The sequence below is a fragment of the Polypterus senegalus genome, chromosome 12 (assembly GCF_016835505.1).
Source record: "Polypterus senegalus isolate Bchr_013 chromosome 12, ASM1683550v1, whole genome shotgun sequence".
NCBI classification, from domain to species: Eukaryota; Metazoa; Chordata; class Cladistia; order Polypteriformes; family Polypteridae; genus Polypterus; species Polypterus senegalus.
Genome location: NC_053165.1, coordinates 13,474,193 through 13,500,604, shown reverse-complemented (window position 1 = coordinate 13,500,604; position 26,412 = coordinate 13,474,193). Strand labels below are relative to the sequence as shown.

The window sequence follows — 26,412 nt, the reverse complement described above, 5'->3', positions numbered from 1 at the left end:
CCTACATAAAAATGGAAAAAGATTAACAGAAAGAAAAAGAAGTTGAAGATGTCACGTAACAACATTTATTTATATAGCACATTGTCATACAAATGATGTAGCTCAAAGTGCTTTACATATACATTTAATAATATAATCTTATAACGGTACAATTTTATGTTTCAGTATTAAGGGTTAGTCTTGTCACAGATCTCTAATGTCTGCTTTACCGCCTTCTTTTTTCTTAAAGAAAAGGTTGTGTCGTCAGCTAATTGACACATTTTAACCTTGAAAATGATTCGGTCATAACATGAAGGGCCAATGTTTGCACTGTCAACAAAAAAATGAGTGGAGAAGATGGAAACCCTTGTCGAATCCCATTTCTCATCTCAAATCCTACCCGTATGCCGAATATAAAAAGCCGCATTGGTGAGGCCATCGGCCAAATCTGGCGCTGTGGTGACGTCATCGCCGTGCGGCATTGTGGGAAATGAGATGGGCTCCGGAAAATATGGCGGAAGCGCTCGAGCCGTAAGTATCTGTAAATGAGAAACTGAACAATTAAAGTCAAATGCAAAGAAATGCGTATCGTCCTCAGTAATGACATATGCTGCTTGCTGCAATAAGGCAGCGTGATTGAACCTTCTTTTATTCTCTCTCTTTTAGGGAGAAGAAAAGAAGGAGAATAGAGGAGCTGACTGACAAGTTAGTGATGAAATGCTAAAAGAACTTGCGGCAGGTTTGAGGTTCAAATGAACTGTCGCGCCGTAAACCCGAAAAAGAAAGACAGAAGAGGGAGAGAATCGTTGGAAATCGTGGGCGCTTTCTAGAGTGGCTCATTTGTCGAATGGGATGCGCGAGTTTTTAGCATGAACTCATTTCCTATTCTAATTCCGTATTTGGTTTTCATAACCGAAACGTACGTACTAACGTTTAAAGCATATGCCTTGAAGTCTTGCGCAAACTATTAACAATATCGCAAAGTATTCCATTCTGACATTAGCGTTCCAACCCGATTTCCACGATCTCTCTTTTTTCAAAATGTCTTGAGAGGTGCTGTTACTTTAGCATTACAAAAAACACGTACAAATTTTAAGAATGATTTCAGTACCTCATTACAGAGTAGACACTTCCATTTAACTTTTAAGTAAATATTTTGCAAGCAGCAGTGTAATGTGAAGGGTTCACAATCCATGTTTATATCAGGACTTCTTATGTTCGTCATTGCTGATGCTCCTGCCATTAAAATAAAAGACCTCCCGATCTAAGGAGCACATTCGTTTATTAAAAGACTTACAGGCGTCAGAAAACCTACAGTAACACAGATTTAAAGTAGTGGGGTAATTAAAAAAATAAAAACCAATTTATTGCCTTAACAACAAAGACATAGAGACACTTGTTTTACAAGACAAGTATTTTTGCATGCTGTGAAAAGAAAACTGACTTAAGTATATCCTATGGTTGATATTCCCAGGAATAATTTTATTTGTATTGTCACATTCTCAAAAACTTTTTTTTTTTGTTTTTTCTCATAGCATAACAGTTTACTAGCAGTGTGGAATTTGTAGCACTCATTTTATAAACTTGTTTTTATTAGTTTTTTTTTTTTTTTTTAATGAATTGACTCCAAATGCAAATAAAACATTTGACTATATACATGCGTTCTTTTCTTGTTCAGTAATAAATGAATACCTTTAGATGACAATCATAAAAATTTAAACTGAGTAAGAACTGTTCTCTGTATTGACTCAATGTTTATGAACAGTCATTTTCTTTATTGTCTTTAACTGTTTTAGTACCTTGTTTTGTTGCAACTGATGTTTGTAGTTAAATTTACTGTGTTCTGTGCAGAATGGCTGTTGATGGTGGGTGTGGGGACACTGGAGACTGGGAAGGTCGCTGGAACCATGTAAAGAAGTTCCTCGAGCGATCAGGACCATTCACTCACCCTGATTTTGAGCCAAGCACTGAAGTGAGAAAAATCACATTCTGTTTTAAAGCATTGTATGGAAAAAAGCTTGTGATGTGAACATTCTGCAGGTTTTACCTTTTTTTTTAATCCCTATTTATTTAACGAAAGTGCATGCTTACAGTTGTAAACTAATAAGACACAGAGTTGTGCCTAGATAGCAGTTGTGCACACGAGATGTTACAAGTTCATGCTTCTTAGAGTCGAGCATAAATTCAAGTGTTACTTTACTGTTTCTTTATCATTGTTGTATCGAAGATTAAATAACTAAAATATCTGCATCACGTCTGTTATATTTTAGTTATTACATTTTTGGTACAATTCTTTTAAGAAGGCATTTTGATGTATGCCTTTTATAATGTTGCAAATCTATTTTATGTAATTGTACATTTTAAGGAACTATCAATTCATAACGGGGTACGTTTGATGTACTTGTTATTGAGCACAACCTACACACATTTTAAAGTAGTTCTCTTACAGACCTACAGTGTGTTTTATAGGCCCTCATTGAATTTTTTTTTTATTAATGTTGTATTTATTTTGTGACTGTGTTCTTTTACTTTTTAAGAAGATGCCATTGTATGCTATGCATTCATTAAAGTAGGATTGTAAAGCAATTCAATTACTGTGTGATTTAGAATTTAATTTAGGTCAAATGATCTTTTCATTTTTTTTATATACAGTAGTTAAAGAAAGTATTTAAACAGTATCGACAAAAATTACACAAGTGAATTACTCTGTAAATTAGATCAATGTGATTGAATCTGTAGTATCTATCAGCAAAAAGAGGTTCATTTATTCTTACAGTTCTGATCTTGAATTAATACTATAAGCGGTTGGCAGTTTTCAGTAAACAAGGGTGTTTTTTTATTTTTATACTAACGTGTTCCTAATTATTATACCTTATGACCAAGTCAAAGATAAGCCAAGTTCAGAATTGGAATTTTTAGGATATCGGTATGCAAAGTTGAATCCTCCTGTACAGCATGGGATGTATTTCAGCTACTACAGCCTCCCCTAGTTAGTCGTTTCTCTGCCCAAGTTGTGCTTTCAACAGTTTTCCTGCCTTCAAATATTTTGAGTAGCAGAACTGTAAGTGTTCTGACCTGAGAGATCCATCCATCCATCCATTTTCTAACCCGCTGAATCCGAATACAGGGTCACGGGGGGTCTGCTGGAGCCAATCCCAGCCAACACAGGGCACAAGGCAGGAACCAATCCTGGGCAGGGTGCCAACCCACCGCAGGACACACACTAGGGCCAATTTAGAATCGCCAATCCACCTAACCTGCATGTCTTTGGATTGTGGGAGGAAACCGGAGCGCCCGGAGGAAACCCACGAGACACGGGAGAACATGCAAACTCCACGCAGGGAGGACCCGGGAAGCGAACCCGGGTCTCCTAACTGCAAGGCAGCAGCGCTACCACTGCACAGACCTGAGAGATTGTTTGTTCAAACTTTTACCATGAAAAGAATTTAAAATTGCACTCTTCACACACAAATTGTTTTCATAGTTTTTCTTGTGCTCCTTTTAAATAGGGTAAAATCACAAGCAAGTGTTAAAGTGTTTTTTTTTTTTTTTGTTTTTTTTTTCATATATAAATAAAGTTTTCTTTGCCACTCCCCGCTCAGTATTTATCACATCATAAAACATTTAAATCTTTTCCTTGTATCCAAAAGGTTAATCTATTGGTATAGTTTTTGATTGTTAAAAGTATTTTGCAGCTCTAACTCGACAGCGAATTCTTTCTGCTGTGTCATTTGCATCCCTTCCTTTAATGAAAATGCTTTTTTTCATCACAGGGTTTTGGATAGGCCATCCCAGCATCATCAGGCAGGAGGCAGAGCCCATTCGTGAAGGAGTTGCTAGTCCTTCATACACTTTTTTTGATAATTGCACTGCATCAGTTCAGAGTTGCAGATTAACTCCCATATCCATTAGGATGTCCAAACTGCAGAGGCAATAATAAATGTTCAGGCAGTGAAGCGAGGGCCACGGAGTTGTGATACAGATGTGCTAACTGCTGCACTACAGTTCATTTAAATCTAAGCTATAGTTCTATCAGTCCTTAGTCTCCCCTTCTTAGTTTAGGGGCTATAACCAAAAAAAGTCTTCCTATGAAAGAATCAAAATAGGGGGGATTACTTGTAATCCAGGGTCCCTTTGTTTACTGCACAAGGTGCTTGTGTTCTTTGTATTAACTATTTTGCTTTAAATTTCCACTTGTTTGTTCATCCATTATCCAACCTGCTATATCCTAACTACAGGGTCACGGGGGTTTGTTGCTGGAGCCAATCCCAGCCAACACAGGGCACAAGACAGGAAACAAACCCCGGGCAGGGTGCCGCAGGGCACACAATTTAGGGTCGCCAATGCACCTAACCTGCATGTCTTTGGACTGTGGGAGGAAACCCACGCAGACTCGGGGAGAACACGTGAGAACATGCAAACTCCATCCGGGAAGCTAACCCAGGTCTCCTTACAGTGAGGCAGCAGCGTTACCACTGCGCCACCGTGCCGCCCTTCGACGTGTTTAGTGATTGAAAATCAGAATCCTGTCCGAGTACTATTGCATGCAGAGGCCTAATACATCACAACTTCTTGTCTTCTATATGCAGAGATTTCAGTGTATTACAGAACTCTGTTTATAATAAAACCACTGAATTTTTGGGAAAGAAAAAGCTAGTGGATGGCATGGTGGCATATTATGTCACACTGCTGCCTCATGCATCCTCAATCCGTGCACCTGGTTGTTAGAATATGCAGACATGTGGGTGTGAGTGAAGTTTGAGGATGTGAGACCATTGAGCAAAATCTTTGCAAAGACATACTGGTTAGGTTAATTGGCAATTCCACAATGGCCCAGTGTGAGTGGGTCCAGTCGGGAAATGGCAGCCTGTCTATGGTTTCAGCCTTGTACTCCGTGCTGCCAGAATAAGCTCCAGATTCTTGAATCCCTTAATTGGATTAAGCAGATTTCTGAATGTTGTGCTTAAAAAAATGAATTCTGAATTAGAAAAACCACAAAAGCGATCTTAGTCCTTGAATAGACTTCAGTCAGAACTCGAAGTCTGAAAACATGGCATTTATTTTACCAGAACATTTGTTGAATGTAAACTTTTTTTATTGTGATTTTTAAGCTACATAAAATATTTGATAAAACAAGTGAAGCTATATAAAGATAATGTATTAGCTGGGCACTAATACATTGGATTATTACCCCATATTTGAATACACAGCAATTGAAGTTTAAATATTTTATACCTTTTGGCCCAAGTAAGCTCTCCTGTAGATCAGTGTATAATATCTTGCTATTACAGTGACTAATTTGTTCCTAAATTTTATTTACCTTGTTTATAGAATTGATTGTATTTTTGGAAGAATATTGTTTGCTCAGAATTATTAGTGGTTTGATTGTTTCAATTCTGTCAGTAAAAACTTGGCACATTTCTTTTGTAAGAACCCATAAAGCAAAAATGTTATCCTTGAATAGACACGTTGATTAAAATTTAAAGAGATGAAAATAGACTGAAAACAATACACAAATAATAAATCTGAAATTTTTCTTTTTTTTCCTTAAGTCTCTTGGGTTTCTATTGAACACATGCAAGATACTAGTCCTTGGAGCAGGCGGCCTGGGATGTGAGCTACTGAAGAATCTGGTACTGTTCATTTCTGCACTTGATATGGCTTCAGTTATCTCTTTAAATAACACACATGATAGATACATCTTCTACAATACAATGGAACAGTACCTAATTTATTACCAAATGTCTTTTGTAACTCTTAAAACATTTTTACTAATTTTCTTCACACATATATTTTTTAGTCCAAGAAACTAGATGCTATTTCAACAAAAAAATCAACTAAGCACTCTATAAATATACAGTATGGTGATTTGTTACAAATGCTTCCCATGTCTCCATTAAGATTTTTACTTTCAGTAGATGAGATGGCACTTCCTCCCCCTTTAGCTTTCTAAACCCAGTATATTAAAGAGTGCTAACTTACACTGATTATAGTACCAAGAATTATACAAGCAAGGTCCCTCATAAATAAATATGTAATTAAAAAAAGCTTATAGCAGCCAATATCTTCAAGGACTTTAATTATGGTTTTCATTGTCTTTTGGCAGTTGAATGTCTAAAATGACACTACTGTATGTTGCAGCACATAAAGAATTACATTTGTTTTAATTTCTTGTATATAAGTTAAAGGGAGTTTGCCGTGGTGGTGTGAATACAATCAGGTATACCCTGCTTCAAACATCTTGTTCCCATTTGAAACTTTAAACAGAAAAGTTTAATTTCTAGATAACAGTAGGCAACAATTTTAAGCTCCACTTTTGAGTTTTTGATTTTTGTTTTTATTCATTCAATGGTAACCACTCCCTATTTTTTTTCCATTTCCTTTCTACAGGCTTTATCTGGATTTCGGCAAATTGATGTTATCGACATGGATACAATAGATGTTTCTAATTTGAACAGACAGTTTTTATTTAGGTAAGAAATGAATTGCTGCTTTCTTGCATTCACCCCTTTCACTTTATATTTTGTTTGTCCAACTTCATTTAAAACCTAGTTCAGTTATCCATCCATGTAACTACTATCAAAGAATAAACAGGATTTAAAATGTATGAAAAAAATACATATTGATAGAAATTTTGCAATTGAAATAATAAATATACGGTTATTTATACAAGTCATCTGAGGTGAATACATGTCGGATGTCATACAATTGCTTCTTTATAAACCGTGTTTTTGTTGTAGGTAATGCATACACTGCTTTTTAAGCAGATCTACCTTTATTTTCTCCATAACCTTTCGTGACCGTGTATTTGTATGCATCCTTGATTTGAGACTAAAAAATGTAAAGAAAATTACATGTCCAATAGCAAGATTTCTTCAAGAAGCCACCAAGCAAAATCCCCTCTTCCTCTGGGGCAGATAAAAGTAGCCTGCACTATGACGGAGACTGAGATGAACTTGCATACCAAATTTCATGTAAATCGGTTGAGCTGTCCTCGAGTGATGCAGACGGACTTTCTGGTCTTGAGATCGGCATTGTAGGGAAATACTTCGATATACAAAGTTATTATGGAATGTGTAAAAATGGAGTCTGACATGCTCTTAAAATCAAAAATATTAATTTGGGCTGACTCTCTCCTTGTGCATGCCTCCATCATTAAAGGGGACAGTTTACATGTGAGCTTAGTAGTGTTAGTCTCCATGTAGGATTGTGGTGTTCGTGCAGTCAGTAAGGTAAATGCTGTAGTCTGAAGTGAGGCACAGTTCATTTTGGGTTCAGTTCCATATTGTTTTGCACACTAGTGTTGCTTTTCCACTGCCAACCTGATTTGGTTCCGTTGCATTTTTCACTGAAGGTTTCTGAAATCGGCTGTTGAATATTTCTGTACTGTTGGTTCATACTGTATGTAGAACTGCCTGCCAGTGTCTGAATAAGGCCGTGGTGCGGTCACACTCATGGACTGGTTTCTCCTGTGACATCATGAAGCCTCTGATTTAAAATATTGTTAAATATTCATTTTATTGGTTTGGATTGGGGGCATTTTGTGAATTATTAGCTTTTTATGTTAAATTGTCTGACAAGTGTACAGGACCACCGATGAAGTGCAAGCATTCACTTGTAGTGTTCAGTGTGTTTTGGCGTCTCTGATCTATAACTAGATATGGGCATAGGCAAACACCAAAGACACTGATGAGAGGAAAGTGTCCTGTGAAAACCGAGCAATACTGTAAAAAAATTTATATCCTGAGAATGTCATTACTTCAAAACGGGAAAACAAAAACTTATTTGAAATATGGGAGAAGGCAACAACTCTTTCTTTTTACACGTTAAGTATGAAAATTTTAAACACCTTTCCAGTTTAATATACCTTTTAAGAAATAAATAAAAACAAGGAATGATGTCCTAGATGAAGCAGTTACCTGTAGTGATGTCATTGTCTTAAATTGATGAATAGCTGTTAACAGAATATGTGATACAATTTTAATATTGTTTGCAGTTAGAAAATAACCATTTTAACAATTTCTTTTTCTTATTTTTAAATAACAATTGTTCAAATAAATGAGTGAAAAGACAAGTGTTGTAAAGACTGAGCAAGGCACCTTACAGCTGGATAATGGAGGGATGGCCTTCCCATTACTTATTTGTTATGATTTAACACAAAAGGAATACATTTTGATTTTGCATTTTGAACTCCCAAAAGGTTTGATTATATAGGTTTTGCTTCTAACCTTTTAAATATCACTATTGTGGTTGAGGCATGCCTTTTATCATAAAGCAGGAGTAACATGGCACCTCAAACATTTAATTTAATAATGTCAGTCTAAAGTTATAACATCTTTATTTAACGTCAGTAATGACAAATTACTTTGGTTCAGAATGCTTTTGGCAGTGTTACGTTTGATTCTTGACAGAGTATTTAAAAATGTAATTTACTGATGTATCTTTAGCCATTTTCACAGTTTTATATTTTACTTCCATTTAGGCCAAAGGATGTAGGAAGACCAAAGGCAGAAGTAGCTGCTGAATTCATCAACAGTCGCATTCCTGGTTGTAATGTTACTCCGTATCCTTTGATCTCCTTTTGCAAGCCCAGCAGGTGTTTTGTAGTAGCTTTCCCGACAAAGATGATGCAAAGTGTAATATAGTAAAATGTAAATAACATTGCTTTATTAACCTTTTATGGAATTGGTCACACATGGGGACAGCTGGAGAAACTGGCCCAGAACTGAAAAGGCTGGCGAGAGCATATTGGCGGCCTGTGCCTCAGACGGGCCTGCAGGTGGAGATGAGATGATGATGAGATATTAACCTTACACTTTGTTGTAGAGCCAAAATACAGGCAGGATATAAGCTGGTTAGATCACATCTGCTTGTACAGCGTTTAAATGTTGAGTGCAGGTCATGGATAAGAAAAGCTTTATTAAAGGAAAAGGAAGACGCCTGATATCCTACCTTACTTTAAATTGTTAGGTAAAAAAACAATTTGTTGAAGGATATCTGAATGCTAAACCCCAAATGTCTGAGTTTTATGGTTCGTTTTGCATGCACTGTGAAAATGTCCTGATGAAGGTTAGTTCCTTGACATTTAATGCAGTCATTTTAAAAAGATTCAAGATTTTGATGAAACTTTTTATAAACGTAAGTATCTGATGGGTTTTGTTTTCTGGTTTATTATTTTAAAAGCTTCAACACCATATAGGTAATCCATCCATCCATCCATTATCCAACCAGCTATCCTAACTATAGGTACTCATTTCCTTAAATGTTTTTAAAAAAAGAAAAAAAAAAAACCAAACAGATATGGGTCTAAGATCAAATGCATTATTTTCCAGATAGAGAATATACAATAATTAAAATTTAACAGTTGCAAAACTGTATGCACTTCTGAAATTATCCAGGGTTTAAATATATGCCTTAATTAAAAAAAAAATTTAAAAAAATCTTGAACTAGTCTAATTTTAACTTGTATCAATTTGAAATAAAGACTGTGTTTCCTGATACTAAAGTAAACTTACAAATTGAAAGGTTAACTGGCGAGACTAAATTGTTCCAGGATCAGTAAATGTGGCTGTGTGCATGATGGTGCCATGAGACGGACTTGTGTTCCATCCATGGTTGATTCCTGCCCTATGCTCATTACTGTTGTGATTGGCTCTGGCTCCTTGTGATGCTCAAATGGAGATGGCTGATTCTGAAAATTGATGGATTGATGAATCCTTTTTTTTTGTGCTTCATGATAATTTTTGCCCTCTGTTTTTCACTTTTCTTGTGCTCGTCAGTAGGGACTGAACCAAAATGATATGCTTGTGTAGCCAGGAGGAAATTTAATTTGGAGTCCAATAACATTTGTCAGCATTTTGGAAAAGTCTAAATCATTTTATTTTGGGGCAACCACCCTTTGATAACCAAACTATAAATACTAGGTGAATATTTCGGAACTGAGACTTGAAAGCCAAGTTGGTCAGCAAAGTAAACCCCTGTTGTCCTTTAATTTGATCACTGATTCATTATAAACCTTCCAATAGAAGATATTTCTATTCTGTGAGTGCCATTGGTGGTGATACCCAAAAAACAATGTCTCGTCCTTCAAATGACTGGAGCTCTAGTTCTGAGTAACCAACTCTGTGCTAATGTAGGGATGACACCAGTGTAAACAAAGCATAGTTGTATAATGTCAACTTGAATAGATCGGATGAATGCAGACAAATACACAATTGTGTTGGCACAGTTACTTTTCTCTATAGCCAGCTTCTCAGTTACACAGAGGATACCATTGTGATACAAAGCTATTTCCATAAAATTCTCTTAGTACGTTGAAGGGGGCTGCTTACATGTAGAATGCTAATTTATACTTGACATTTTTAAAATAGTTTTATATAGTCGCTGTTTAAACCTTTGCCTTCTATGTCTCCATTCTGCAGTCATGTAGGCTGACATTTGCTTTTAAATGTCATTTCATATGTAGCCATTAGACACTTCAAAGCTATGCAAAAGGTTAACACGTGAAATCTTTAGCAGCCCTTTGGAAGCACATTTCATTTGATGGATATGGCACGTTGGTGTCGAGTAGGAATAAAATAATTAGTGTGTTAGCCGAAACTGATGATTCTAAATTGGCCATGTGTGTGAGTAGGCCCTGCACTGAACTTGTGCTGCCCTGTCCATGTCTAGTTCCTGACTTGCTCCTCATGAAAATGACTAGATGGAAAATTCTTTGAATTGAGGTCACTGTATTGATTTCAACATGTTCAAAGCAAACTGACCTGTACACAGGCATTTTTGATTTTGTCCGATTTTACATGTAATTGAGATAAATGAGCAAGGAACACTGATTAGCAATCAAGCCGATTGTTACGTTGCAACATAAAATCTTGCATGTTTGCGTTATTCATTGCTGTTCCACCAAAATTTAATTTAGTTTTAGAAGTAGCACAGTACAGTGGAATTCATACTAGTTTATGCATACCAGCTGTGAAGAACCTTCTTGGCCTTTTGTATTGATACCAGATGAACTGTTGGAGTGTTTGTGATCTATAATAATGAAGCAGTGAGAATTTTTTTTCATTAAACCTTTATTACACGTTGTTTTATTAATACATAATACATTTAGAAACAATTGCTGTATACCTAAATTTGTACAGTAGTGTTTTTTTTTTTTTGGTTTTTTTTTTTAAGATGTGATTAATATTTGTAAATCCCTTTTTCTTTAGAATTTCACATTGTAGTTTGTGGGCTGGACTCAATCATTGCACGAAGATGGATCAATGGCATGCTGGTAGTGTATTTAAAGTTTCAATTGGGAAGGGTTCTTAGGCGGGTACCAGAGGAGTTTAAAGTTATACTTGAACTACCAACAAAGTATTTGTGTGTGCTTTATAACAATAATTAGATATTAATCTTTTAGCTAATCGAAGTATTGTGTATATCATTTCCCCTTTATAATAATTAATAATGTAACAATCTAATGAGTGCAGACTTTTACATACTTTTTTAAATTTTTTTTTATTAATGTTCCATTGTGGTGTGATTTTACCATTTTAATCATTGGGTGAGCTGCTTACTTATGTACATTTTTATTTTAAATTATGACGCATACTTGAAAGAATGCTTGAAGACTCATTTATAGAAGGAACCTGGGGAATGCTATTAAGAAATTATTATATGGGGATTAACGGAGACAACGTCTTCAGATTTAAGAAAATTATTATTTAAAGAGTGCTAATGACTTTAAACACTTTTTAATTTTCTGCTGAATCTACCCAAGGTATTAAGTTTTAAAGGCCTATACTATCCTGTCCAAAATAACATTTGAAAGTATTATTTGACTTCCATGAATTAACCTAGGCCTACGAAAAGCATCTTTGACATATTGTACATATGCTGCAAAACACATTTGTCAATGATAATACCTACATTTCTGTTGAGTGAAATCTTGTGACATTTAGGCAATTGATAATTCAGTTGAACTTCTCTGTACAGTATTTTGGTATACCCATATCTTTTTAAATCTAGCATTATCTTAAAGGTAAACAGACTTGAAAATTCAGACTTTGAATATTGTTTTTGTTCGCTCATGCAATCCAATCATTAAACTTAACAGACTTCCATAACCGTAGTGGTGCCATTTTTTTTTTTTAACTAAAGACATGTACTGAGCCATGTTTGTAAGAAGTGAAAAGCAGCATTAGGTGTATTAAAAAGTGCGTACAGTTATGTAAATATCAGTGGTTATTTACATAAATTTTATAATGAAACTACATATAGCCTTGTTGGTTAACAGCATACTATGTGTTAGTTTGTTCAGAAGTTTGGCTTTTTTTTTTGTAGGTTTCCCTATTAAATTATGAGGATGGTGCTTTGGATCCGAGTTCCATCATCCCCCTTATAGATGGTGGTACAGAAGGATTCAAAGGAAACGCGCGTGTGATCTTGCCAGGAATGACAGCATGCATAGACTGTACACTGGATCTTTATCCTCCTCAGGTAGGAATTTAAAATAATACTTCTTACTAGCTTGGTTCTTCAAGTGAGAAATCTTGCTTTTCCTTTTTACTTTTGATAAGTGACATATTTCTGCATTTTTATTGGCCATACACCTTGATGTTAAATTGGCATGTCTGTGTTAAGCTTCTATCTGACATGGCTGTACAGTAAAGGTAACATAAATGTGAAGCTTATCTCAAGAATTGTCTGGTGGTATCATGTAGCTAGTATTACTATCCCATTGCTGGTGCAGTAAGCTGGCAGGTGATGTTCCAATCCTTAATTGCACTGGGAACTCGAGGAAAGAGTGTTTAACATCCTTCTCCATCCCATAGCTGCCTCGCACACATCAGAGAATATTTTTTTTTTATTTTAAGCCTTACTTTTACAAGTTGTACCTTGCCCATCACTCAAATGGGGGGGGGCAGGTGGGTTGGAGGCTACAGTTTAGCCAACTTTGTTATATCAGGAAAGATAAAGCAGAAATGTAGAGATGACAGCGCTTGTCCTGGACAAAATGGTCCAGTAACCCCAGACCTCCTACATCGTGTGTTTGTGGTCCATAAAACAGGAACCATCTGCATAATAATAATATTATATTAAGACACCTATCAGCCAGAATAAGTGACTGATTTGCATGAACTTCGCTTGCATTACACAATTTATATTTATTTCTAAAAATCCTTTTGTTTTAAAGATTAATTTTCCAATGTGCACCATTGCATCAATGCCAAGACTTCCTGAGCACTGCATTGAATATGTTCGAGTCCTGCAATGGCCAAAAGAGCAGCCATTTGGAGGTAATGTGAGATGTACATTTTTGTAATCTGGATAATTATTGGTAATTGCTCTGACTTTGCTAAGTAAAACCTTTGTGTTTTCTGTCTTAAATCATTTTATGTGCAAGAACATATGCACATTGTCACTGAACTCCAGCGCCTCTGTGTATTTCAGTTCAGTTTATGGTGTAGAGTAGGGATGAGATTTCAAATATTACTGTGGCATATTAATCGAGCAGCATGGCAGAAGCATTTGAATTACAGCAGTATGTTACATCCAACAGGTCAGGGAGTTGCCATTAATAACCTCTAGGATGGACCATACGATATCCATGATGCCTATTGACTTTATATTTGTTTGCTTTAAAGGTTACTTCTGCCTCAGTGCATTTGTGAGGGAAGCTTTATTGTAGAAAACTGGATGGAGTGAAATATTAGAGCTGAACGTATGAGTCCTAATATCCTCTATCCATCTATAGATCTAGATATCTCTATCAATAAAATATAGTGCCATGATTTTATGTCATGTTTTTTTATCACGCTTTAAATCAAGCTTATTTTAAAACCTACATATATATATGTTTGGTATCATTCTTTTCAGAATTTATCGAACTTTAATGAGATGTTGTTAGAATTTCAGATTCTTATTCCATTTTTAAATTATAAACTAAAAAATATCAAGAAGTCACGTCCTGCGAGACGAGACTTTGTGCCAAAAGATTTAACTACGCCCAGTGCCAGAAATAAACGACAAAGAGTAGGACCGCTGCTGTACAGGCTTTTAAATGTTTGAAATCGGCAGTTTTTCCAGCAAAGAGGGGGGTTAAAAAAAAAACAATTTGTTTTCTATTGTATCACTGTGGGGGTTAGAGCGGCGCGTCTACTTGGGGTGCGTTAAGACCCCCTCTTCACAATGCGAGTGGCTGGCACATACTGCAGGCCAGGGGAGGTTGGTGAGTGAAGTGAGCTGGGGGACCCCCTAGTTTAGTCTATAAACATTGAGTGGGGGGGTGTTTTTAATGCTCATTAAAATTTGATCTGCCCTGGGTCATGCTGTAGGTTGCTGAAATCTTCTCTCAATTAGATGATTTTTTTTTTTTTCCTCAAACTATAATTTGGATTTTTTCTTTCTTTGTAAATTGGACCTCCACATAGGAAGTTAAAGTAATTTAGTGTCACTTGTCTTGCATTTCAAAATGCTAAAAAAATAAAGGATGCTGACCTGCTCTTTGTGTGTTATGAAATGCATCTTGGCCCTTCGCTCTGAAAAATATTTTTGTTATGACCGTTTGTTTTAAATTCCCTTTTGTTTTATATTTATGCTAGAAATGTGACAGATCTGTATGTGCTCTGCTGTCTCTACAGATGGGGTGACACTGGATGGTGACGATCCTGAACATATTCAGTGGGTGTTTCATAAGGCCCTTGAACGAGGAGCTCAATTTAAAATCACTGGTGTCACGTATAGACTTACGCAGGGTAAGTTAAACCTTTGCTTAATACAGAACTTTTCAAAAGATCTTTTTCAAAGTGGAGTAAAAAAGGAGTGTCCTAGTGGTTACTGTTTAATGTAAAGAAATGTCTACTTGCCAAAGCAGCAAAGTCTTGGCTAGGTCAAATCCATTCAAAAATACTTTACTTCTAAACTGGGAAACAACAACTTATTTCAAACCTGGGAGAAGGCAAAAAAAAAAAAGAGTTGTTAAGACCCAGTTAGCAAGCATGTACAATTTTTGCATTATCATTGCTTAATGAATCAGTGAGTGAAATTAGTAAGCACTTCATATGCATTGTTGTCCCCCATTTGGCTGAGGTTTTTGATTCATAAATAGAGCAGTTTGTGAACCCACTTTGGGGATTTTGGAATAATGTGCTTAATCTGTTTAATGCCCTCTTGCACTGCGCTGATAGGCAGGATTGGGTGGTAAAATCTTTATACCATGTGACCATTCCAAAGCAGAACATTATTTCATGATGGTCTTTTTTTTTTTTTTTAAAACAGGAGTTGTGAAAAGAATAATTCCAGCTGTTGCTTCTACAAATGCAGTCATTGCTGGTAAGTTGATTAGATATACTAGTAATGCATCACATTTTCTTATTGTAAGAATAAACTATCTATCTATCTATATATATCTATATATATCTATATATATATATCTATATATATCTATATCTATATATATCTATCTATATCTATATCTATATCTATATCTATATCTATATCTATCTATCTAATCTATCTATCTATATCTATCGGGATCCTTATCTATCTATCGCCTATCTATCATGGCGGGATCCTTGCCCGCCAGGAAAGGACGGGGGAGCAAGCGTGGTCAGAACAGTATCTCCCCCGGGACGCTAGATGGCAGACCCCATGGGTTGCAGCAGTGCCTCGGACTCCTGCAGGGCTTCATGGGAGATGGAGTTGTCTAGAGCCCTGTTGGGGGTGCTGCAGCTGCTCCTGAGCCCATATGGGTGATCCTGAAGTGCTGCCAGAAGTAGGTCATCTAGCACATGGAGCACTTCCGGGTAACATCTAAAAGGAGCCAGAGTCAGGTGGAAGGGTTGATAAAGCTTGCTGTGCAGGAGAAAAAGAAGAGATTGTTGTGTTTAAGGTGCTGTTTGTGCTTAATGGGACCGTGTTGTGGCTTGTGTGACTGGGAAGACATTACCTACAAGTGAAGAAATAAAATAAAAAGCATTTCTGTTTCATTTGCTACCTACTGTGTCGGGTGGGGTGGCTGGCACGCCCTGTACATTTGTCACTATCTATCGAAATTAATTGATTGTTACGTTTATTTTTATTTGTTATGTAAATGAAAATAAGCCACATTTATTACAGATACCATATTGTCATATTCTAATATAGTAATTTCTTGGTCTTGTTTATTACCAATACTAACTTCAGAAGTCCTGATATTTTTGCTTATTTCTTTCTTTAGCTTCTTGTGCAACTGAAGTTTTCAAGTTAGCTTCAAGGTGAGCAGCTTTCCATGTTCGTTGTATTTTTCCAGGGTGTTTTGGGAGGTGCAGTAATGGAGCGATTTTCACATTTGTATTTCTGTTGACAGTGCCTACAATCCTCTTAACAACTACCTTGTCTTTAATGATGTTGATGGACTCTACACTTACACTTTCGAGGCAGAACGCAAGGTATTGCTTTTTGTAAAGATCTATGAAAATGTCCAGATTTCCCCAGGTGGTCCTTTTTTCTTTTTTTTAACCAAGAGTTAGCATTGCAATCTCTGTCTCATTATTTTTTTCATAAAATATAATGCTCATATATAAATTTGTCTACAACCCCAATTCCAATGAAGTTGGGACGTTGTGTAAAACGTAAATAAAAACAGAATACCGTATGTACTCATGTACCACGCGCCCTTGTGTAAGACGCACACCATAATTTTTACAAAGAAAATCGTGAAAAAAGTTTTGCCCCATGTACGACGCACGGTTGTGATTGTATAGGAAGTGTTTAGATAGAGCGTGAGCAGGGCTGTGGATTCGGAGTCGAGGAGTCGGAGACAATTTTGGGTACCTGGAGTCGGAGTAAGTTGTAAGTTGAAATGTCCCAATTCACAAACAGTCATAAAGAACTACTTCTCTGCTGTAAGAATAAAGCCCAATGCATGCAGTGCATAATGTTACCACAAAACGAACATGTCAAGTAACCATGAAGCATGCTTTTCATTGACTGTATGCGTCACTATAATGCACAGGTAAGGTGCGGCACCGCTTTCCATTGTGTCGTGTTCCACTGTTACAGGGAACTGTGAACCTAGCCTAAAGCCCCCATACATTTACAGATGCACTGCCGATTTTTTCAGCCGTTCAACGAGTCATCACGCGTCAAACGCCTGAAAAATCATCTGGTGTGTTCTCAGCTCCGTCAGCTCCCCTTCGCTATGCGCTAGTGAAGGGGGCCGAAGGAGCCGAGAACACAGATCTCCCTACCTGTCTCCAGCAGAGGCTCGTTCTGCTGATCAGCTGGCCGGTGAGTGACACAATGCACTAAACTTCCAGCTGGCTGACAGAGGAGACAGCCACTGCAGCAGACAGAGGCATCACATTACTTTGGATGGGGGCGGTGGTCGAGATTTTCGGCAAGCTGGATCTGCCCATCCATGTGGACACCCGCAATCTGCGGCCGCCAATCAATTGTGTTTGTCTTTAATCTGGCATTATAGTAGAGTGTTGGCTTCCTAGCCAGTAGTTCTGTGGTGAAATGACATGTATGTTGCCTTCCTTTCCTTCAATGGATGTAGAAAATACATTAGCATAGTATATACATACAGAGGAGTCGGAAGATTTAGAAACGTCGGAGTTGGAGCATTTATCTATCGACTCCACAGCCCTGAGCGTGAGTGAGTGAGCCACAGCAGAAGTTTCCTTGTGTATGACGTACACCTGATTTTTCTAATGCTAATTTTTGGAAAAAAATGTGCGCGTGGTACATGCGTAAATACGGTGCAATGATTTGCAAATCCTTTTCAACCTATATTCCATTGAATACACTACAAAGACAAGATATCAAATGTTCAAACTTCATTGTTGTTTTGCAAATCTTCACTCCTTTTTGAATTTGATGCCTGCAACACGTTCCAAAAAAGCTGGGTCGGGGGCAAGTTTACCACTGTGTTGTTAAAAGGAAAGGTGATACAACACTCAATAAGCGTTTGAGAACTGAGGACACTAATCATTGAAGCTGTGGAGGTGGAATTCTTTCCCATTCTTGCTTGATGTACAACTTCAGTTGCTCAACAGTCCGGGGTCTCCGTTGTCGTATTTTGCGCTTCATAATGTGCCACACATTTTCAATGGGAGACAGGTGTGGACTGCAGGCAGGCCAGTGTAGTACCCGCACTCTTTTACTACGAAGCCATGCTGTTGTAACACATGCAGAATGTGGCTTTGCACGGTCCTGCTGAAATAAGCAGGGACGTCCCTGAAAAAGACGTCGCTTGGATGGCAGCATATGTTGCTCCAAAACCTGTATGTACCTTTCAGCATTAATGGTGCCTTCACAGATGTGCAAGTTACCCATGACATGGGCACTGACACACCCCCATACCATCACAGATGCTGGCTTTTGAACTTTGTGCTGATAACAATCTGGATGGTTCTTTTCCTCTTTGGCCCGGAGGACACGACGTCCATGATTTCCAAAAACAATTTGAAATCGTCAGACCACAGCACACTTTTTCACTTTGCATCAGTCCATCTCGGATGAGCTCGGGCCCAGAGAAGCGGGTGGTGTTGATATATGGCTTTCACTTTGCATGGTAGAGTTTTAACTTGCACTTGTGGATGTAGCGACGAACTGTGTTATCTGACAATGGTTTTCTGAAGTATTCCTGTGCCCAAGTGGTAATATCCTTTACAGAATGATGTCGGTTTTTAATGCAGTGCCGCCTGAGAGATCGAAGGTCCAGTGTTGGTATTCGGCCTTGCCGCTTACGTGCAGAGATTTCTCCAGATTCTCTGAATCTTTAGATGATGATCTGGACAGTAGATGATGAAATCCCTAGATTCCTTGCAATTGTACGATGAGATACGTTGTTCTTAAACTGCTGGACTATTTGCCCAGGCAGTTCACAAAGTGGTGAACCTCGCCCCAGCCTTGCTTGTGAACGACTGAGCCTTTGGGAGATGCTCCTTTTATACCCGATCATGACAAACACCCGTTTCCAAGTAACCTGTTCACCTGTGGAATGTTTAAAGCGGGTTATTTTTTTTTTAATTTTTTTTTAAACATTCCTCAACTTTCCCAGTCTTTTGCTGCCCCTGTCCCAGCTTTTTTGGAACGTGTTGCAGGCATCAAATTGAAAATGAGTGAAGATTTGCAAAACAGTAAAGTTTGAGTTTGAACATTAGATATCTTGTCTTCGTAGTGTATTCAATGGAATATAGGTTGAAAAGGATTTGCAAATCATTGTATTCTGTTTTTATTTACGTTTTACACAACGTCCCAACTTCATTGGAATTGGGGTTGTACAATGTTAGTATTGCTAGGGTGAGGTTTTCAATTTTATTTCCTTATGCAGTGCAGGTTCAATTCAATGCTTCGAGAGCTGCATAAAGTTATGACTGTTCTCTCATGTCGTATTTTTTTCAAACCACTTAATTCAGTGCTTTGTTATGGGGGCCTAAACATATCCTTGGCGCTTTGGGTAAATGGCAAAGAGCCACAGAGCCCTCATACACACACACACGCACACTTCCATTCACACTCGCCTACCCACCAATGAATGTCCTTAGCAGTGTGGAAGGTAAGCCCCTGTAGACCCGGTAACCACTCCACACAGATGATGTCAGGGTGTGGGATTTGAACTATTATTGGATCCATAAAACAGAAGCACTGTGCACTACCATACCCACTTGAATATGACAACGTAATACAGGTAAGGCACAAGGCGCCATGATGGCCATATTTAAAATATCACATGGAGACGCACCATATAAGTAACCGAGAAACACTTCTGTTAGTCTGACTGCCTCATCCAGTTCAGGGTAGTGGGAGCCAATAAATACCTACACGAGTTGGTAAAATGTGGTACCAAGCCAGTTTATTTTGAGAACCGCTTTGTTGCATCCTGGCATTGTTTTCTACAACAGACGGTTCTTTACAGGGAAATATTATGTGGCCTGCAGAAACTGTTGACTATCCATGTATGACAAAAGTTGAGCCTTCAGATAAAGGCAACATGGAGGGTAGTAGTCTGTGAATGTAGTCCATTTCATGATTCTTACAAAGAATTTGGCCACACTAGACTCCAGATTAGTGGGATTGCATTTTGCGTGTTTCCTTTTTTACTTTCTTTCTTAATGCAGTTCTTATCAATTGCAGGACAATTGTTTTGCATGTAGTCCAGTGACCCAGAAGTTACAGTTTCCATCATCTGCTAAGCTCCAAGATGTCTTGGATTTTTTGAAAGAAACTTCTTCTTTGTAAGTGCATCAAGCTTAAAAATAAGGAATGTTGTTGTTTATATGCATTACGTTTTCTACAGTTATTTTAAGTTCAGTTTTATAGTGAATTATGTTTTAATACTTTTTCTAAGCAGCCTGAAATGATATAAATTAACACAAATGGCAAAAAACTGTTTTCAGAAATGGACAATGATCCCCTGTGAAGGCAGTGAAATAAAATCCATCCATCCATTAGTTTATCCAACCTGCTATATCCTAACTACAGGGTCACGGGGGGGTCTGCTGGAGCCAAGCCCACCCAACACAGGGTTCAAAGCGGGAAACAAACCCCAGGCAGGGCACCAGCCCACCGCAGGTGCAATAAAATGCCTACTCAAATTAAACCAGCTTTATAAAAGTTTTAACCCTTTAAGGCCCATATTACATAATTTAATAAAATATATATATTGTTTAAAAAAAAGGTCAGGTGGGGTGTTTTAAAGGAACCCAACCTGTCATTTTATAAACTAGCAGGTTATTCCCCGCTTGGAACCTTTCCACTTATTTCAGTTAATAATTCATTTCCAAGCTGTGCGACACGGTAGAGCTTTACCAGATTTCACCAGATGAACAAAATTGGACTCCACGCCAGCAGTGTGATAGCCTCAGCTACATTACACCTACCACTGATGGAGGGTGGTCCATTTGGAATAATTGCAAAGATGTCTAGGACTAGTGGGTAGGGCCAAAATGTGACCCCCATAACATTTGATCGTGATTGGCTAACATAAGTAGTATGACACCGTTGGATGGCGATCGATGAAAAAACCTGCCGAAGGAAATCTGACCTTGTCTTATGTAATAACCACAACGGTTACCTCCAGCATCAAGCCGAAGAGTTGGCCCTCTAGATTAGGGAGTGCCTTGACGTTTGAGGATAGTAATGATGGAACTACTGTGGTGGGCTTCTGTATCATTCTGTAAAGGAAAATGAGAAGTAACAATCTCTAATGCAACAAGATGAATTGATATGGTGTGTTCAGTCCAGATGGGTCTACTGGGAGCCTGTCACATAGCTTTGTCCCACTCCGCATGAAGTAAGATAATACCTGAGGGGTTTGATGAGCAACTTCTGGATTTAATGCGCAAAACGTAGGCCATTAGATTCAACTGCCGCCTCCTGCTTATGCAAAAGGTTCCTTATTAATATACAAATGTAATTAATTCATAATGCATTTTATTAATTAAAAAAGCTTACTACTGAAGACGATTCTATAGGTTTCTGTTTTATTTCAATGCAATGTTTTGATGACTTTTGCAGGCAAATGAAAACCCCAGCAATAACCACAACAATGAATGGGAAGAACAAAACACTTTACTTACAGGTGACTTTCTTTCTTTCTTTTCAATTAACTTCCCATGTTATCAATGTGTATTTAAAATGCTGTGGAAATTGCAATTGCTGTCAAGTGTACAACTAAACATATCTTTATGTATAATATGCCACCTTGGCTGTCCGTTTTGTCTGTCCAGGATTTTAAATCGCTTGTAGCTCGCAAACCGTTTGACCTGTTGACCTGAAATTTGGTACACATATACTATGTGACGTCTACTGTCCGCTTTTGGGGTGGTGATTGACCTCCAAGGTTATTCCTCTTTTTATTATCATTTTATTTTATTGTAGAATTGACTCTCGGCAGTGGCGCATGTGTATGGGCGCCGTTCTCATTCCCTACCACCTTCGCTGTCACTTCCCCTACCTTTTCATATCTTAAATCATTCTTGAGGCAGATTGAAGGCTTAAGGGCCAGCTTAGGTGAAAAATTAAGGAAAATGTACTAAATAATTGCAACACAAACACCGACTTAATTAGTTTTAACGTGAAAAGATGCCGACTAAAGAAGAGAAGAAGCGGGCAGCTAGGGTGGAGAAAAGAAGAGCTGCTCAGGAAACGGCAAGCGTATCAATCTCTGAGCAAACGAATGCTAAACGTACAGAGAAAGAAGAAAACTAGGAATGTTCAAGTCAAGTGTATTCACTGCACGTTAATGTGCAGTGCACCGTTACTGGTTTTGGAATATTTCAGTTTAAGAAGTAGAAGTTCTTCTGCCATGCAGTAACTTGTTAAATACTAGAGAGCACTTGTAAACCTTTTTGTTTTTAATGCTGCTTGAAATTGCTTTTTATAATTCTTGGCAGGGTAGACCGTTTTGTACTCGCAACTCACCCCCCGCCTTACATTCTTTCCAATGCAGCAAATTAATAAATCAATTATTATATTCCAATGGTTGTCATGAAATGTCGATTTCATATGTGATGTGTCAAAGTCTTCAGCCCGTAGTTTTGAAAAGCTGGGCACGTATACAAATACACAGCTAGCTTTCCTGCCTTTGCTGACTTTATAAAGCACACTGTTGCCTTTTGTGTTACGTTACAGTATAGGTTCTTAAACTGTGGGTCACTGCCATGCTGTCTGAATTTGGGTCCTACGTCACGATTCACGTCATGATTCACCATAGTACTCAAAGTGGACATGGTCCCGTACGGTTTGCGGAGAGACTTGCGATTGGTCACTGCAGGCAGTGAAAGTAAACGGCATTGCTCCGTTATGAACCGCATCCGAGATTCTGCAAGGGGGACCAACCCAGGTAAGTGTGAGTGGTGATTCACCACGTGGTTGGCGGCAAGTCTCCCAAGAGTGGCTGGGGATTCTGGAGCTCCAAGAAACAAAAAAGGCAAAATTTGTTTTGCAACAAAAAAAAAAAAACATTTTTAAGAACCACTCTTTCTGAAAGTCGTGCAAAATGTTACTCATTAACTTCTCAGTGATGGCAATGTTTTATCAACGTTAATACTATATGCTAGACTGTAGGGAGAGTAGGGTTTTGTCTAACACTAGGACTACTTATGGTTTAGGTAACGTTCTGGAGTCGGTACTTAGTTTTAAAAGTAGTTTACTACCATTTTTGAGAACTTGTCTTCCATGTTTGCACACTAGATGCAGGATGAAGAAATGGACTTTCACTCCATTTACATCCCACAATTTGACATGCTGTGTCCATAAGAAATGTGACGATTGAGAGAAGACCACTCAGTCCATGTGTTGCTCGTTTTAAGCTAATCGCTCATCCAGATCCGTCTTCAGGGTTTCAAGTTCCACTGCATGTCTCTGTATTTTGTTCCAGATTCCCACAACTCTTTGCATAAAGCAGTGCTTCTTAGCTTTTAGTACTAATCTCCGCACTCCATGAAGCCCCTCAAGATGTTCAGCTGTAGTTTTATTGAAAATGTATTCTTAATGGTTTCACCTTAGAGAGGTTTTATAGCTTTTAAATCTTTTATTGTTTATTTTGTAGACTATTTCCTCAATTGAAGAAAGAACAAGGCCAAACCTTTCTAGGACATTGAAAGGTAATATGGAGCTTTTTGTTTAAGAATTAAAATGTTGAATTGCATATTTGCCTTGGAGCTAATTACATTTAAAATATGGATTTGTATTCTATCATGCCGTGTTCTGCACATTGGGGGGGTAGGGGGAAGAGAGCCAGAATTGTCTCTTGAAGCCATCAAGTCAAGTTGGGGAGCAGGCACTGGTAAAGTAAGTTGCCACACCCACTACATGACAAAACAACTCGGGATCCCAGTTTACAACCCGCAGTCCAGTCCCACCCTTCGGAAATGACCCTCCATCTGCCGCAGCCAGGTGTTACGTGGGCGACCCCTTGGCCTGGTCCAGCCACTCGGGTCCCCAACACTGAGGATCTTATGAGGCAGATCACCCTCAGGGAAACGCGCCACATGGCCATAGTGCTGTAACTGACGCTCCCTCACAATGCAGGTAATGTTTAAACATTTGGGACTCCATGAGCAACACAAAGTCAAACCAGTGGTACCCAAGGATTTTCCGGAGAGACACAGCGCCAAAAGAGCCCAGGCTTCGTCTCGGGTCACTGGATAGCGTCAAAGTCTCACAACCATATAGCAAGCTAGGAAGCACCAGGACTCTATAGACTTGGACCTTCGTCCTTTTGCACAGATATTGGGAGTGCCACACACCCCTTTCTAGCGACCTCATGACCCCCTCAAGCCCCCCATTCTCTCCCAATCTGTCTACTGACTTCATAGGAAGAATAACCAGAGACATGAATGTCACTGCCAAGGTAAGTAAACCTCCTGACAAGGTCGACACTCTCTCCGCAAACAGACACACTACTGATGGCTGTGCCCAAGAGGTCATTAAAAGCAGTTACCGTATATATTTGCGTATAAGTCGGGTCTTGAAAATGAAAAATCGATCATAAAATCTGACCCCCGACTTGTACGCCCATTTAAAAATGCCACACTTTTTTTTTTTATATACATCTTCTTGCCTCCTCCAATCTCTTACCAGTTTCTCAGACACATCGATTTTGTTGCAGCAGCGCAGTTACCAATTTCTTTCGCCATTTCAACGACTTTTAATTTAAAACCAGCTTCATATTTCCTTCTGATCAAACGCACCATCGTAGATAAGGGGTGCTCTTACGATAAAGGTGTATGAAGGCGTGAGATACAAAAAAATCCGTGCAAACGTTGCTTCGGAATAGTTCGGGTGTTACTGTGTGGTCACGTAGGCACAATAGAGAGACCGAGAGAGAGGACCTCTTGGACCAATAGCGTGACTTTTCTGCATTTGACTTATACGACTGACATTATAAAATACCGGAAATTTACACGGTAAAATCAAGTCCCAAGTTGTGTGTGGGAGAACTTAAACGTGAGTATATACGGTAGTGGACGATGGCTTAATCAGAAGATGATTGGGGGTGTGGTATTTCAGTTGCCTATGTCAGAGTCAATACGATTACATGGATTAAGAAGATGGATGGGCGTCTAAATGTTTGGTCTTCATCAGGTAGACTTGACGCGGCCCTAACACACAACACCTAATGTCACTTTTTTTTTTTTTTTCTTCCCTTTTCTAAAACACAGAACTGGGTCTTACAGATGGACAGGAGCTGGCGGTTGCCGATGTCACTACACCTCAGACAGTGTTGTTTAAACTTCATTTTACATCCTAACACTTGACCTCATCACCACTTTGCTGTTGTAAGCATTGACTAAATATAAAATGTCATTTCCAGTTGCAAAAATGTAATCTGGTTTTCAGATTCTTTTGTGAACGTTCTTGGAAATGAGCAGGTAACTCCATGGTGTCTAGGTTTTAGTTAGACAAGTATTCTGTCCCACAGTTTTTTTTGTGTTTTGTCCTCAGAAGGTTCTTTTAATGTGTTCCAAGCAATGTTGCTGCGGTATGTGAAACCAGTATTTACTAAGTGAGTTCTTTACAGCGGTGTAATTAATCATGAATATTAAACTGGGGTGGGGGTTAAAAACAGCATTTTTCTCGGACTCCCCAAAAGTGTATTTTAAAAAGATGCATTCAGTTTTACATTTTTTTTTTTTTTGGCTTGAATATTTATTTGTTGTGCACAATTCATGGTTTTTATAAAAAAACCACAGAATTGAGTGTTCTAAAATTCAAAGTGACTAATAATAAATCTAGAGATGTGACTTGTGTTTTCTGGAATGAGAACTGAATCAAGCTTAACAGAAAATAAAAGGTTCACACACAGTTTACAGGTTTTTTTGTGTGTGTGTTTTATTTGTTTTTTTCCTTCAATATTTCATTACCCTTACCTGTCCCACTATTATAATGTCTGAACTTGTAACAAATGAAGTCTGACTTGCTGTGGAATTAATGCTGCTTCAATACCTGCAGGTAACGTACATTTGTGTTACTGACCTTTTAAAGTATTCTGTGTAATACAAGGTTCTGATTCTGATTTTTCACCCCTAAAATATCTTATTTGTTAACATACTAGCTGTGTAAGCCCGTACTGTAAAACACCCGGGCTCCTAGAATCTATTAAAAATTGAAATGCAGAGTCGGCGGTTTTGTTTTGCGGACGTGATCGCCCGCCTTGTCTATCAGCGGCTAAGCGAGTTTCTCTCTGGTTTGTCTTTCCGTGACAGAGTTGCTTTCTTTCAGCTTCATGCTGTAGCCTCGTACGTCTTTCTTCTTCCGTCTCGCTAACTTGGGACCACCTGGCCAGCTGTTTGAGCTTCATGCTGTACCCTCACACTTTCGGGATGGACAGACCGACCCACACAGTTCCACGCATGGACGTTTATATACAAGACTAGGGGACTTTGCTCCCTGCTTGCTTTGCTCACCAACCTCCCCCGGCCTGCGCTATGTGCCAGCCACTTTGCGTCTCTC

At 38.3% G+C, this 26,412-nt stretch overlaps 1 protein-coding gene across 3 annotated transcripts; it reads left to right on the top strand.

Moving 5' to 3' along the window:
• The first annotated feature begins 417 nt into the window (after positions 1-417).
• uba3 (ubiquitin-like modifier activating enzyme 3) lies at positions 418-25,769 on the top strand. Of its 3 annotated transcripts, none has more exons than XM_039770983.1 (18): positions 418-510; positions 646-684; positions 1,831-1,951; positions 5,532-5,612; positions 6,370-6,452; positions 8,462-8,542; positions 9,074-9,117; positions 11,190-11,254; positions 12,307-12,462; positions 13,160-13,262; positions 14,607-14,720; positions 15,244-15,297; positions 16,184-16,220; positions 16,313-16,394; positions 20,089-20,189; positions 21,472-21,535; positions 23,507-23,561; positions 25,122-25,769. In XM_039770983.1, the coding sequence occupies exons 1-18, from the start codon at positions 470-472 to the stop codon at positions 25,208-25,210; spliced, it is 1,410 nt and encodes a 469-aa protein (XP_039626917.1). In that variant the 5' UTR covers positions 418-469; the 3' UTR covers positions 25,211-25,769. The 3 variants fall into 3 exon arrangements, with proteins under 3 accessions (XP_039626917.1, XP_039626919.1, XP_039626918.1); XM_039770985.1 differs by having other exon boundaries at positions 646-718; XM_039770984.1 differs by lacking the exon at positions 646-684 and having other exon boundaries at positions 419-510.
• Positions 25,770-26,412: the final 643 nt, after the last annotated feature.

Bases quoted from the DNA above. Each gene is read 5' to 3' on its own strand.
- uba3 (XM_039770983.1), top strand. From the start codon at position 470: ATGAGATGGGCTCCGGAAAATATGGCGGAAGCGCTCGAGCC. The intron at 8,543-9,073 runs GTATCCTTTGAT...CATTTAATGCAG, and splicing joins CCTGGTTGTAATGTTACTCC to TCATTTTAAAAAGATTCAAG. The intron at 16,221-16,312 runs GTGAGCAGCTTT...TTCTGTTGACAG, and splicing joins GTTTTCAAGTTAGCTTCAAG to TGCCTACAATCCTCTTAACA.